This window comes from Acinonyx jubatus, chromosome E1 (assembly GCF_027475565.1).
Source record: "Acinonyx jubatus isolate Ajub_Pintada_27869175 chromosome E1, VMU_Ajub_asm_v1.0, whole genome shotgun sequence".
NCBI classification, from domain to species: Eukaryota; Metazoa; Chordata; class Mammalia; order Carnivora; family Felidae; genus Acinonyx; species Acinonyx jubatus.
The window spans coordinates 25607847-25621659 of NC_069397.1; the positions used below are offsets into that span (position 1 = coordinate 25607847).

The 13813-nt window shown below is 48.0% G+C and overlaps 1 protein-coding gene and 1 pseudogene across 6 annotated transcripts in view; one reads left to right on the forward strand and one right to left on the reverse strand.

Moving 5' to 3' along the window:
- Positions 1–10355, reverse strand: part of LOC106972696 (high mobility group protein B1-like) — a 28946-nt pseudogene extending 18591 nt beyond the window's left edge.
- The window catches only part of TBX4 (T-box transcription factor 4), a 41765-nt gene continuing 37858 nt past the window's right edge, over positions 9907–13813 (forward strand). For 5 of the 6 annotated variants that reach the window (XR_008294139.1, XR_008294138.1, XM_053212058.1 and 2 more), the window contains exon 1: positions 10262–11103. Coding sequence is in view for 3 of the 6 variants with exons in the window: in XM_053212058.1 (XP_053068033.1) it covers positions 10354–11103 (750 nt within the window). In the remaining 3 variants the exon portion in view is untranslated. The other variant, XM_053212059.1, reaches the window with a different exon arrangement.

Consider the following 13813-nt stretch of genomic DNA (forward strand, 5'->3'; position numbering starts at 1 on the left):
GGTTCTTTTTATTATTATTTTTTTTAAGGTTTATTCATTTTTGAGAGACAGAGTGTGAGCAGGGCAGGGGCAGAGAGAGAGACACACACAGAATCTGAAGCAGGCTCCAGACTCTGAGCTGTCAGCACAGAGCCCGATGTGGGGCTCGAACCCATGAACCGTGAGATCATGACCTGAGCCAAAGTCAGACGCTTAACCTATGGAGCCACCCAGGCGCCCCTATACTGGGGTTCTGCACATGAAAAGGGGGAGTGGACTCAGGGGATGCAAAATGACAAATGTTTAACATATTCCTGCCCAGAAACGTCCTTAACTCCTGCCTCTTTCCTGCTCCACTTCTCCTAAATACTATTCTAATAAATTCCCTGCCTGCGTAAGTGATCTCCTTGCTGCCACTCTTCACCCCAAAATCTTCCCACCCCACCACTAGTCATCTTCTAAAATACAAATCTGATTAGCCCAGCTCTGTTCCCTCCTAAAAACCTGTTATGGCTTCCCCATTGACCTTAGATAAAGGTGTGGTTTTTTTTTTTTTGTCTCAATTCAACTTTTATTACCCTCATTATACACAGGTGTGTAGACAAAAGCTTTTTATCAGCTAACTACATGAAAAGATATATATTGTACGTAATTCATGTGATCCAATAAGGGCAAAAGCAGAGGACTAGAGTTTTCCCCTTAAGAAGAAAAAATTCAGATCTATGAAAAGGACAATGCTAGTTTTAAAAAATTGTGTTTACTTACAAGCATTCAGAATGTCAACAAAACAGCTGCAACTTTTTTTCCCCCCAACTGCAGAATGAACAGAAAAACATTTCACAGAAGCTGCATCAAAAACAACTAAAGATGAAAAAACTACCATCCCCATGGATATCTAATTTGGGGTGTGCACCAACAAGAGCCTGCTTTAAATTCCCATGCCAATTTACAGCCTCCATACTGCACCTACCAAGGTTAGTAGCTACTGAAAATACCATGGGGATAAGGCTAGCTAAAGATGCGTTCAGTAGTGTGTAAACTCTATTTAAAAAAAACAAACAAAAAAAAACAGCTGTAAATTTTTTTCTTTAAAAGTAGTGAGTTCTGGGGGGTTAAATGCTTTATGGACATGGGAAAAAACTGCCCTAGAACCAACTTTTTCATCATCACCATCTCCTTACCTAACTTCTTTTTCTTATTTTTGGCCAGGATCACTCCCGTTTTTGCTGCATCAGCTTTCCTGTAGCTCAGTATGCAGCAATATCCTTTTTTCCTATCTTTTCCTTCAGCTTAGCAGCCTTCTTCTCATGAGGCTGCCTGTTATCTGCAGCAGTGCTATTCCACGTCCCTCCCAGGTCCTTTGCAACATCACCAATGGACAAGCCCAGATGTTCTCCTTTGATTTTTGGATGATACTCAGAACAAAACAAGATGAAGGCCAAAGGCCAATCTTGGATACACTGGGATCCTTGAACTTCCCTGTTATTTCCCCTGTAGGGGGGATGGATACAGGTTTTCATGTCTCATACTGAGCCTTGTTGGTCTTTACCTTGTCTTCAAATTTTCCTTTCTCTTTAGAAGACAAGTCTTCCACCTTTCTGAGCACTATTTAGAAAACTTTGAAAAGTTGACTGAAACATCTTTGCACTTTGTCTTGTGCTCCTCCTGGCAAGTTTGCAGAAAGAATGCATATGATGATGTTCTGCCTCTCAGAATCCCTCTTAGGATCTCCTTTGCTCCTGTTTCCCTATCTTTCCTCAGTGAGGCTCAGGTCACCCAGTGCCTGTCTGACTCTCAAGTGCCCTGGCTATTTCTGTGGAGCTCAATGTACTACACTGGCTGTCTAGGTAAAGTTATTAACATGACTTACAAGGCCCTTCTAAACTTTTACCTTCCCACGAAACTTCATTTTCTGTCGCTGCAGCTCTGCTGTTCCTGAAACATGTTCTCTGTGCCTTTGTACAGGTTATTCCCTTTTCCTGAAATACCCTTTTCACATTCTCTGTCTCTCAGGATCCCATACGTATTCATCTTTCAAAGATGGGCTCAGATGTTATCTGCTCATGGAACCTTCCTTAACAAGGCAGGATGAGTTGGTAACTCCCTCTTTTGTACTCTCATCATACCCAGTATGGGTTTAGATTACAGCCCTGAGCACGTTTTATTACTGCATTTGTTTACAAGTCTGTCTCCCCCACTAGATTGGGAGCTCCCTTCAAGAAGAGCCTCGGTTTTCCTCTGCTTCATTCTTCTAGTGCTTAGCACTGTGCCTAGAATGTAGGGTTCAGTGAATCTTAAGTGAACTATACAGAAAACTGAAGCCCAAAGAGGTTAAGTCACACACCTAGAAGAAGTAACCAACCTGATGGAGGGATTTGGAGAGAGAGATGTGATACATCAGATGGTGCTTTTTATAGTCTAGGCAGTTGCTAAGGACTGTTTGCCCCCCACCTCCCACCCATATACAGGGTGGTAGTCGCCTATTTATTCCCTTGGGAAATTTCCCTTTGGGAAAATTGGGCTCAAACTCAAATAGTCAGGAGAGATTTAAGTTAAAGAAGAGCAAGCCCTTCTTGTTCCTAGACAAAAAAAGTGAGCTGACTCGGAATGCATGGACTTGACCTCTGGGGGCTTTTAAAAACAAGAGAGACTTTATCAGGAGGACTAATTTCCAAGTCCTGTTAGAAGTAGACAAATGTCCGAGTCTGAAGAGTCGGCCTCTTGAGGAGGCCCATATGGAGCAGAGGAACCAGCCAGAGAACTCCAGTGTCTCCAACCTTGTTCCCATTGAGCTCAAGGATGTTTGGGGGAGGGGAGACAGATGAGGGAGCCCTTGCTAATTAAGCCTCTACCCATGAGCGAATGTGAGGCTAATAAGGCAGCCCCATTCCAGGGCACCTCCACACCAAGCCAGCCGGTCTGCCTGTTTATTGCCCGTATGGAGATCATTAATGCCTCCTGACACTGGGGTCATTCCTGGGGTCAATCCCTGAGCCCGTTCTGCAAAACAAGGGGAAATGAACTTCCCAGCACATGTGGCTCAGGCTTGGCGGGGAGGGGGACTCCTGTCACCCCACACCTCAGCTCTGGGAGAGATCAGCACCCCAGGCTGTCAGACCCCCAACACAATCTTTCTCTGCCCAAACTGGACTCTGGGAAGGCACTCCTGGAGAAGGGTGAAGGGAGCCTTCGTCTGGGCCAGGACAACCCCCACTGAGGCTGTCCCAACCCACAGACAGACACTAATCCCCTGGCGACGGGCTGGGGTGGTGTCTGGGAGCTGCAGCTGCAGCTCGACAGGGGCCAGGCCCCGGCCGCAGGTGGCGGGAAGGCACAGGCACAGGTCGGCGGCCACGTGGGCACTAGCGGCGACCTCTCCCCACCCTCACCCGCTTCCCCCCCCCCCCCCCCTCCGCCCATCCGGTGGTGATTGGGCCCCTTACCCCTCCGGATCCAAGATGGAGTATGGGGCGGGGTTCCAGGCCAAGCAAAGCTGTGATTGGTGAAGCCCAGGCCTTTTGAGCTGAAGGACAGCCTCAGTAGCCACTCAGGAAGCTCCTGGAGGTGGTAGTGGGCACCTAGCCGCTTTACTTCACACTTAAGCAACCAAGGCGGCCTCGCAAGTCCAAATCTCGCATCTTGGGAAGGGCCAGGGTTGGAACAAGGAACCCCGCCCGGGACGGGCCTCTGGGCAAATCCTTAACGGCCTGGGGCCTCTTCCTCGGGAATGACCAGAACTGGGAATGAGCTCCTACAGGCCCAGGAAGATGTCGAGAAAACCCCCAAATAACTTGAAGGAAATCAATAGGATTATGAAGTTAATGCCACAGCAGGCTGAGTGACAGTTACCAAATAATGACCTCAGGAGGACAAGGCTGAGGTTAAATGAGACCCAATAAATAAAGGGACGTGTTCAAAGGAGGAACTTCATTCAGAAAATACAGGGACATGGGGGTCTAGCATGGGGACTCCTCCCTGCCCTCCCCTTCTAGGGTCTGTTGAATTCTAGGCGAGCCACAGCCTTGCCTCCCAGAAATGCACACGGGGTCTGTGCCCTGTTCAGCGCCAGTGCTGGCATAGCTCTTAAGCTCAGGGCTTTTTGAATAGCTCCATCCGCCCAGCTTCCGTGGCTGAATGAGGGAATGGAAACTTAACTGTGGAGGTCCGACCAGTTAACAGAGCCCCAGTATGCCTCTGATTCCTTAGAGACAGAGAAAGGACCAACTGCAGCAATAGGGGTTGAAGCTAGATGTTAGGAGGCACTTCCCAAACATTAGCTAGGTGGAGGGAGTTTATGAATCTTGGAAGCAAGGAAGAAGGCCTGTTATAGAGGATTTTATTTCAGATGAAAGCACACTTATCTTTATCCCCATTTGTGCCTGGGTTAGTGAACACTGCCTTTTTTGGGCCAATATGGTGTTACCAGCTAGAAAGGGCCATCAGTATGGTCTTTGCATAAGAAAAGTTTGTGGTACAGTCTGTGTATCCAGTGCTCTCCATTCCACTACCAAGTGTCCTGGTGAATGAGCAGCCTTTTGCATGAGTCCTGCTGACTCTTCCAGTGGCCAGGTTGGTGGGGTCAGTGGGAGGCAGAGCATGGTGTTTCTGGGACCATGAAGGATGTATTGTCTTTCTTTGGGGAGTCTAAAGAGAAACTAAGAGAAACTAGGTAGGTATTTTATTTTTTAGAAAATAAACAATAATGATAGCTAAGCTCTTGGGCTCTTGAGCCTTGGGTGTCCAATGACCTCTTTTCTTACTGTGAGACCTTGGGAGAGTCCTGTTTACAAAAATGAGAATAGTGCTATTATGTGTCAGGCAGTATTTTACACTCTTACAACAACCCAGTGGGGGAGGTATTAGTATCCTTGTTTAACAAGTGAAATGAACTTAGGTTAAATGACCATAGAGCAGCATATTTAAAAACATGGTCACTGAAGATCCAGACTAATTGGATTCAAATCCTGACTTTATTTCCTGGTTGTATGACCTTGGATATATTACCCAATTTCTTCATCTGTTGAAATGAGGACTATGATAGTACTCACCTGATGAGGTGGTAAGGTTGAAATGAGGTTAAGCACATAAAGCTCTTAGATTCCTGTCAGACACATTGTAGGTGCTCAATAAACATTAGCTATTTTTGTGAGCCCTTCAAGCGCAATTATCTATATGATAAATAGATACTTTCTACTGTCCTTTCAGGTGGCTGTTATTATTAAATTCATTTCACAGGTGAGGAAACAGGCTTAAAGCAGATCATATTGTAGGTCCCTCTGTTAACAGCCTGCTGATGACCTGCATTTAGGTTTTTTAACTCAAATTCCAAGGACGCTGTGGTAGCTCGTGTACTCTTTCATTCTTGAATCCTAATTTGTTTCAGCCCCTCATTCAAAGGGCTCAGTCGGTTAAGTATCTGACTCATGATTTTGGCTCAGGTCATGATCTCATGGTTTGTGGGACTGAGCCCCAAATCAGGCTGCAAGCTGACAGCACTGAACCTGCTTGGGATTCTCTCTGTCCCCCTCTCTCTGCTCCTCCCCACCTCACTCTCTGTCTCTAAGTCAATAAATTAATTAAAAACAAACAGACAAACAAACAAAAAAACTCAGTGTGGCTGGGTGGCTCCATCAGTTAAGTGTCTGACTTCAGCTCTGGTCATGATCTCACTCACGGTTTGTGAGTTTGAGCCCCGCATAGGGCCTTCTGCTGTTAGCATGGAGCCTGCTTCAGCTCCTCTGTCCTCCTCTCTCTGCCCCTTCTCACCTTTTGTGTGCTTGCTTGTGCTCTCTCTCCTCTCTCTCTCAAAAATAAATAAACATTTGGAAAAGAAAAAAAAAAACCACTTGAGGACCCAAATTAAAAAAAAACCTTGAGGACCCAGTTTTGGATAGTGTGTGCTTGGGAAGAATAGAGGGCAGAAAGAGGAGGAAAGAAAAGGGAGGTTGGATAATGCAATAGATGCTCTGACTTAGGAATATTTTTTACCCAATATGACCCTAGCAGATATAACTTCCTCAGACAGGTAGTAAAATAAGTGTGTATTTCAGAGAAGTCTTACTGGAGGAAATGGAAAGAAGTAGCAGTGCAGGAGCATGTAGTGTAATGGGGGAGAAAGTCTGATCTGCAGAGAATCCACCTATGGATAAGGGCTCTGGAACAGAAGGCCTAGATTGCTAGCCCTGACTATACAAAACGCAAATCTGATCATTCATTCCTTATCTCTGTAGTGCCTCAACTGAGAGTTATAAGAGGGACTCACCTATGCTATTGGTAAATCACTATCTCTGTCCTCAGTCCTGAGGGGGCTCAGACCAGCAGGGATCAGAGCAGCACAGTCCTCAGTTTCTTCTCACTGGAAGCTTCCTAATTCTCTTTGTGGGAGAAGGCCCGGGAGGCCAGGGTGAGAGATCAGGTGAGCAGAACTGCACCTGTGGTAGGAGGGAAAGCCCCTGAAGCAGCTGCCACCTACTACCCTTTCCCCTTGCTCCATCCTCCAATTTCCAGAAGGAGCTCAAGCTCCTGCTTCCACTACCCCAGTTGCCTTAGCTTGATAAACCCAATGGGATGTGGGCTGGAAAATCTAGAACCAAGATTTGGGGCTACTCGGCAACAATAAAGTCATAGGGGACAAGTGAATTCCCTGCTTCCTCACCCATCTTTTCCCTTTTGGGGACTTACTAAGGACCCCCAGGCCTTAGATCATAGCACACACTAAATAACATGGCTGGGAAGGGGATGTGGAGGAATTTTGTGTCCTGGAGTTGAATGGGAAGGTATGTGCAAATGCACAAGGACACACGTTCAGATATGTATCTGTCATTATGGAGTGCCTAAGGACTCACTCACCACTGAGCTGGGACCTTTACACATGTCTCTGGAGTGTATTTGGCTGTAAGTAACAGAGACCCAGACTAACAACGATGCAAAGAAATAGGGTTTATTTTTCTCACGTTATAAGAAGCAGTTTGACACTGGTCTACTGGCTCAGTGATGCCATCAGGAACCCAGGCTCTTTCTTTTTGTTCTGATATCCTTAGCGTATTGGCCTTCATCCTTGCATCAGGGTCTCTAGAGAGTGAGAATGCCAAGGATCTCATCTACAGGAGAAAAGATTATGTTTTCCCCTTCATGCAGAAAGCAAAAAATTCCTTCCCAACCTTCCTCTTGCCAGTCTTCTGCCCAGGCCTCATTGGCCAACATTGGATCATGTGCCCACTGCTAGCTACAAGAGAGACTAGGAAAGCAGGGAACAGGATTTCCATGATTGACATACAGCAGTGATTTTCAGCTTTGATCCTATCCTCAAAGATTCTGACTCAGTGGGTCTGGGGTGGGTCTTGACATTGGTATTTACTAAATACTCCAAAAGCTTTTCTTTTCTTTTCTTTTTTAAAAAAATTTTTAATTGTAATTTGCTTTTCACCACACTGTGGAGCCAGCTGAAGTAGTCATCCTCAACAAGCCTCCCCTCCCCTCTGGATAAGCCACGTTACTGCACTGACTGGGATTCTCAGGTTTATCCTGCAGCCCCTGCTCCCCTTGGGGTTGATTAATTAGTAAGTTTGCAGGTTATTCATTAGTGAATTTGCAGTTAGTAATTGGTTAGCCAATCAGTTGACTAACTAATAGAACTAATAAACTTACCAATTAGTTGGCCTTTCCTTTTTATGTGTCTGACACATAGTGAGCACTTACTTACATGGTAAGCATAGTAAGGACTTTGGATGAATGAATCCATAAAATGGAGATAAAATGGAATTAATACAGCATCTGATGAGATAGTAGTTGTGAAACCACTTCGTAAATAGCAAGGCACAATACAGACATAAGAATAAAAGTTGACAAAAGAAACTACTTTAAAATTTAGGGCCAGGAGAAAGTTTGTTCCCCACCCTTCACCAAAAACATACTGTTTCCACATTTCTGAAATGGAGAACTACATTTTGCCCTGCTGCTGATAAGCCAGATTTTGTTCTCAATTATAGCAACTTTGTCAACGCTTAGTGATAGCATGTCTTTCTCCTTGATCCTAGTTCACCTTTATACTTGTATTTTTATTAGCTTATTTTGGTTATAAACCACCTCAAGCCTTTTTGGAAAAGAAGTGGGATAAAAGAAATTTTAGAAATACTTGGGAACTAGCATATTAGCTATCCTACCACATGTCAGGAATTTATATGCATTAACTTGGCCAAAGTTCACAATAAGCTAGTGGGTCCATGTGATTATCTCCATTTTATTTAAGTGTTAAGGGACATGCCCAAGGTCACACAGTTGCTAAATGATGAGCCAGGTTTCAAAACCACGGTGAGCCTGACACCAAACCTGAGGGCTTTCCCCTCAGCCAACCCAAGCCAGTGTGATAGATGCTTGGTTATGGTCAACTATTTGCTTAGCTAGTTGAGGAGAATTTTTATACTTTGAACTCCTCAAATCCATTTTGGAAGAACAAAAACAAAAACACTGGTCTTTTTCTTTCCTCCCACAGGCCATTTATCTGCCCATTTCCTATTATTTTATGTACTACTAAGAAGGAAAAAAAATACCCATTAAACTACAACACTACAAGGAATTAAATACCTTTGATTCTAAGATGTCAAAATTTCAAAGATGTCAAAACGTTAAAAAGAAATGTATGTGTTAATCAGTGAAAGAAAGAATTCCATTCTACTAACGGGGAATGTGTATACAAAACCTCCCTTTCTCTCTTACTTGCTGGCTGGTTTGCCCCTTCCTTTTCATTGCCAAAACCTTGCCTGTCCCTTGCATATCTCATTTTTCCATGTCATCATGAACTAGTTGATACTGATTTGGAGTATCTCCTGTGAATCTCCAGAAAGACTTGCACTTACAGAAAGTCTCCATTCTAGTTTCTTTAAAGAGCAACACTAGATGGTCTCATTATGAACTTCCTCCAATGATTGTCAACAAATTCTTTCCAGAGTCTGGCCTAAGTGTAGTCTTCCCATGGTATCTGGTGATTCACTGCCCTCCCTGTTCACCATTCCATACAGTAGTTGGTCGGTTAGTCTGTACACTATTTATTTGCAAGGGATTTCCCTACAGGTTGTTGGAGAGGGCATGGGAGGGGGCTTGGGAGCAGAAGCTGGGACATGTCATCCAGTCCTCCCTAACACAGGAAACATGACTCCCCAGGCATCTCTGAAACACCAGGGCCTTTCCTTTCTCCACTCCAGAAGAAGGCAGGATTGGAGGAAGATTAAGCTTCTCCATCCCTTAGACCTTACTTCCCCTTCCTGGTTCAGGATTCCATCAGACAAATTGTGCAGGGAAGATGGGGTAGTGGAATCTGGTATTGCTAAGGGTGATAGGGATTCTTGAGCAGTGAGCCCATTGTGGAGATGGGTTCCCAGGCTCCTGACAGCAGCAGCTGGCTTTTCTGAGTTGGTATTTTGCCTCCTCCTTTGAGTGCAGGGTAGTGGGAGAGGCATTGATGTTGGCTTTCCATTTCCTAGCATTAGAAAAGGGACAGATCCATCCAAGGAAGGAATTTCCCTGTCCTATTTCCTTCCATCTGATTTTGAGGTAAAAATCTGGATAGGAACAGAAGCTGATTGGAACTATTGGGGGCACCAGTGGAGGAAACGATGCAGCCCATGCTGAGGAGCAAGGAGCTAATTTGGGTATTCTATTGACAGGGGACTCCGGGCCCTTTGGGATAGGTGGGCAGACCTAGCCTTGCCTCAGTATTCTGGGCATGTAACAGGCTGTGAGTCTTGGGCATGGACTGGGGTCCACATGGCTCTGTCTGCCTGTGGAGCTCAAGGGTCCTGTGGAGAGGTACAGACAGACATAAAGAAATAGAGGTAAGTGGAGACAGAGGGAGTGGAGAGTCAGAGGTTGGTCAGGGAGGTCTAGGCAGTGAGGGGCCTCACTTTCTGACTTTCTGAGGCACAGAGGCCGGGTAGCTCCCAGTGCAGGGGTCTCAGCTTCCTAGACTGGGGCAGGGATTGGGCTTCCTCGTCAGCTTTCTGGGATCTTGAGGCTGCTGGCGGAGTCTTGGCCCTCACCGCTGCAGTTTCGCCCAGAGACTCTGCCAAGCCCTGGCACCTTGAAGCCTGGGCCTCGGCTCGGATTCAGAAGCCGGCCCGGCACTTCCCCGCTGCCGCCGATCAGGCCTGGCGGCCCGGCCTCCTCCCCGCCTGAGCGAAGGGCCTGCCCTCACCCGTGACCTCCGCGGGCCGACTCCGAGGCGCGCCAGGCCGGGTCCGGCGGCCGCTGTCCGCCAGGCCGGGACAAGCAGGGGCCGGTGAGCAGAGGGGCCGCGCCCTGGCCGTCGCGCCCGCGCCCAGAGCCCGGGAGCAGGAGCGCGCGGGCCGGAGCGCGTAGGTGTGAGAATGTGTGAGGGGCATGGTCTGTGGACGAGTGCGGGGCTGTGGGGCGCTGTGCGCCTGCCTCCCGGGACGTGGGCTTACCGAGCCGCTGCGTGCACCGTTCGGAGCGGGTCTCGGACCGCGGGGTGTGCGGGCGCGGAGCCCGCGGCCTGGGGCTCGGCAGAGGGCGGCTGTCTGCAAGTGGGCCCCCGGCCCGACCAGGCCGGGCCGGGCCGCGCCCCAGTGTGCGGGCCGCGCTGCGGCTCCGGGCGTTCGGTCCTGGTTGTCGAGTCTCAGTGCGAGCCGTGCGGCACCGCCAGGCCGCTCTGCCTCTTCCCGCCCCTCTAATCTAAACCATGCGGGGATCCCTGTCCCAGCCAGGCCTGCCGGGCCGAGGGCCGCAGGGAGGGCACCGAGCCACGCGGTGGGGGAGCGCGCGGCCAGCTCGGGGCTCGGGGTCCTGGGGCCGCGGAGCCAAGGGACCCTAGAGCCCCCCTCCCCGGGGGGCGGCGGGCGCAGACTGATTGACAGCGGCGACGTCAGCGCAGGGGGGTGGCGGCCCCGGAGGGAGGGAGGAAGGAGGAGGGAGCTGAGGCCCCAAAGTGCAGCCTCGGAGATCAAGGGCCCGCTCCAGAGTCAGGATGTGTCGGGCCCCGAGGGCGCGGCGGGCAACGGGACACTGACCCAGCGGCCCCGAGTCGGTGCCCAGGCCGTCCTGTGCCACTCGGACCGAGCCTGCAGTGAACCTCGGGCCGCAGGCGCCTCCGCATGCTGCAGCGCAGTTAGGGTGAGTGTGGGTTCCGGCGGGGATGGGGGTGAGCCGGGCGTGCGGGACAGGGGCCACCCCGAGCCCAGCGTTAGGCTGCAGGGTTGAGGAGAGTGAACTGGGAAAGAGGCGAGTAACGGGACGGGGGTAAGAACCTCAGGGAAAGGCAAGGCTGCAGGATGGTGCCGCGATGTGCTTCAGGTCAGGCTGCCGCCTCGGCCCTACTTCCAGCGGTTTGGGGCGCGAGCCCTCATCTCCACCGAGTAACAGGATGAATTGGGTCTAGGGACCCAAGGGCAAAGAAACAACAGCGCCAGAGCCAAAAGAACATGGTTAAGCTGCGACTAGAGGAACGGTGGTCTTGAAACTGGTGTTTGCAGAATAAGAAAGGCCAAGGAAGCGGGCCCGGGTGCTTGAGGCGATATCGATGAAGAAATGTGTGATCGGAACCCTGGACTTCAGAGCCTTTGATGCAAAGGGCTCGTCAAAATTAAAGCAAGGAGCATTGTATATAAATAATTATCAATGATCAGGAAGTATCAGAATGTGAGCAATTACCAAAGAAACAGGGCTAAGTGGAAAACTAATACAGCACTCACACTTTAAAACAACAGTAAAATAATAGTCACTTTCAGAACCAAGCGAAAATTGTAATCACAAACTTAAAAGGATCGTAGACAAAGTAACTCCAAATATAGGAACAATGTGATAAGAACCATTGTATTAAAATCAATAGTTAAAATAAAATAAAATAAAATCAATAGTAATACTATAGGAAATAGTAACAAATGATAAAACTGTAGGAAAAGGGTAAACAATTAAAAACACTATTAAGGGAAATACTAATATTAGTAGTATTGATGGAGTATTATATATAATTTATTATTGATACTATTATGAATTATTATAATAAATATTAACCAAAATCTTTAGAGCAATGCTAATATAAACAAAGACAGCAACAAGAATTGCTGAAATAATATGACAATTTATGACCAACATATTAATAGTCCCAGCAACATTATAAATAATGGTAGAGTAATAAGAAGTATCGTACCAATGTGATGAAAAATAATCAGAGTATTAAGAACTACAGCAATATCACAAATTATGACAAAGTAACAAGGAGTAATGATGTGATGAAAAATAACCAGCGAATTAAGATTGTAACGTTACAAATAATGACAAAGTAACAAGATATTGTAACGATGTGATGAAGAATACCTGGAGTATTGTGAACAATTCTAACAAAACAAATAATGATAAAATGACAAGAAGTATTATAAGGATGTGAAGAAAACTAACGTCTATATTGAGAACAACGATATTACAAATTATGGTAAATGATAAGTTATTGAAACTGTGACAAAGTACAGAGACTGAGGAGCCAGCAACAGAAGCATTTTAGGGGTTCGGAATAAAAATTAAAATAACAAAAGATTAACATGACCTGCTGGAATACTATATTTAGTAATTACCTAGATATTAGTAACTGTGTCACTAATGTACCAGGAAACCCTAGAATGATGGAGCAGAGACCAGAGAGCAACAACATATTTAATAATGATGAATTAACAAATCAAACCAGTACTTTAAATATACAGTGTTAAAAATAAAAGGTTCTAATAATTTATGTGATATTTTTAATGCTATCGAGCTGACCCGAATACTGCTCTCATAATAGAGATAATTAAAATATTTAAAATAATACAAAATGTTAATTTCCCCAGTGCAAGAAAAATATCACCAGTAACTTAGAGTAAAGAGAAAAATGCTGTTCTCCTTAGAAAGCGAGTTGGTTGAAAGCGACGGACGGAGCGAAAGCGCGCCGAGCCGGCCGGCGCGTCCGCGAAGGGGTCCGCGAGAGGGGCGAGCGCGATGGGCCGCGGCCCTCGGGCTCGGGCTGATGTGGAACGCGGCTGTACAGTGCGCCGAGGCTCGGGGTCCGAGGGGAACGAAGGGGACGGCCAGTCCAGAGGGAAGGAAAGGAAATTAGGGGGGAGCCCCATCGAGGGCGAGGGCCAGCTGTCGCGATGTCGAGATGTGTCTCCGCGGCTGAGAGAAAAGGAAGAGGTGAAGCCCGCGGAGTGGAAGGAGAGCACCACGCTGCCCTCGTCCCAGGTGGGAGCGGTGGGACCCGCGTCAGTGGATGCCGGCCGCGGACGTGCTTAGTGCCCAGGACTGAGAGTGCCGGGCATGAGCCAGAAGGCGGCCCTGCACGGCTCCGGGTGCGACAAGTGCTCTGTAGAGGACCCGGTGGCCAAAACAGCATCGCGCCAGGCGGCGCGTCTTCCTGCCCCCGTGGTCTGCCGCGCTTGTGACCAGCCGATGGCCCGCGCCCATCCCTCTGACCCCAGATACAGTCCGGACCAGCGTCTTGGGCCAGGGCGTGCAACTACCCTGGTGGCGCAATGTCCCCTTGCCTGGGGGCTCTGAGTTTCCTAGGCTCCGCTGGAACCAGCACGTGGCCCAAGGCCGGTACTGGGGCTGGCCATGCCGGGCAAGACTTGTTTCCTGCTGCCTGTGGACCAAGGACTGGGAGGGCTGTCAGCTTTATCTTTATGGGCTTTTCCCAGCCCTACTGGCCCAGGCCCCTTTTTTATCTCCCTCTGTTGCACTTGGCTTGTTTACTTTGTGAGGCCCTGGGAGCCGATGTCTAGGACCTGGGATGGGGAAACCAGTAGGCAGGATGGCCAGAGGCCTGGGCCTTGGGATGCTCAGGGAGATCCAG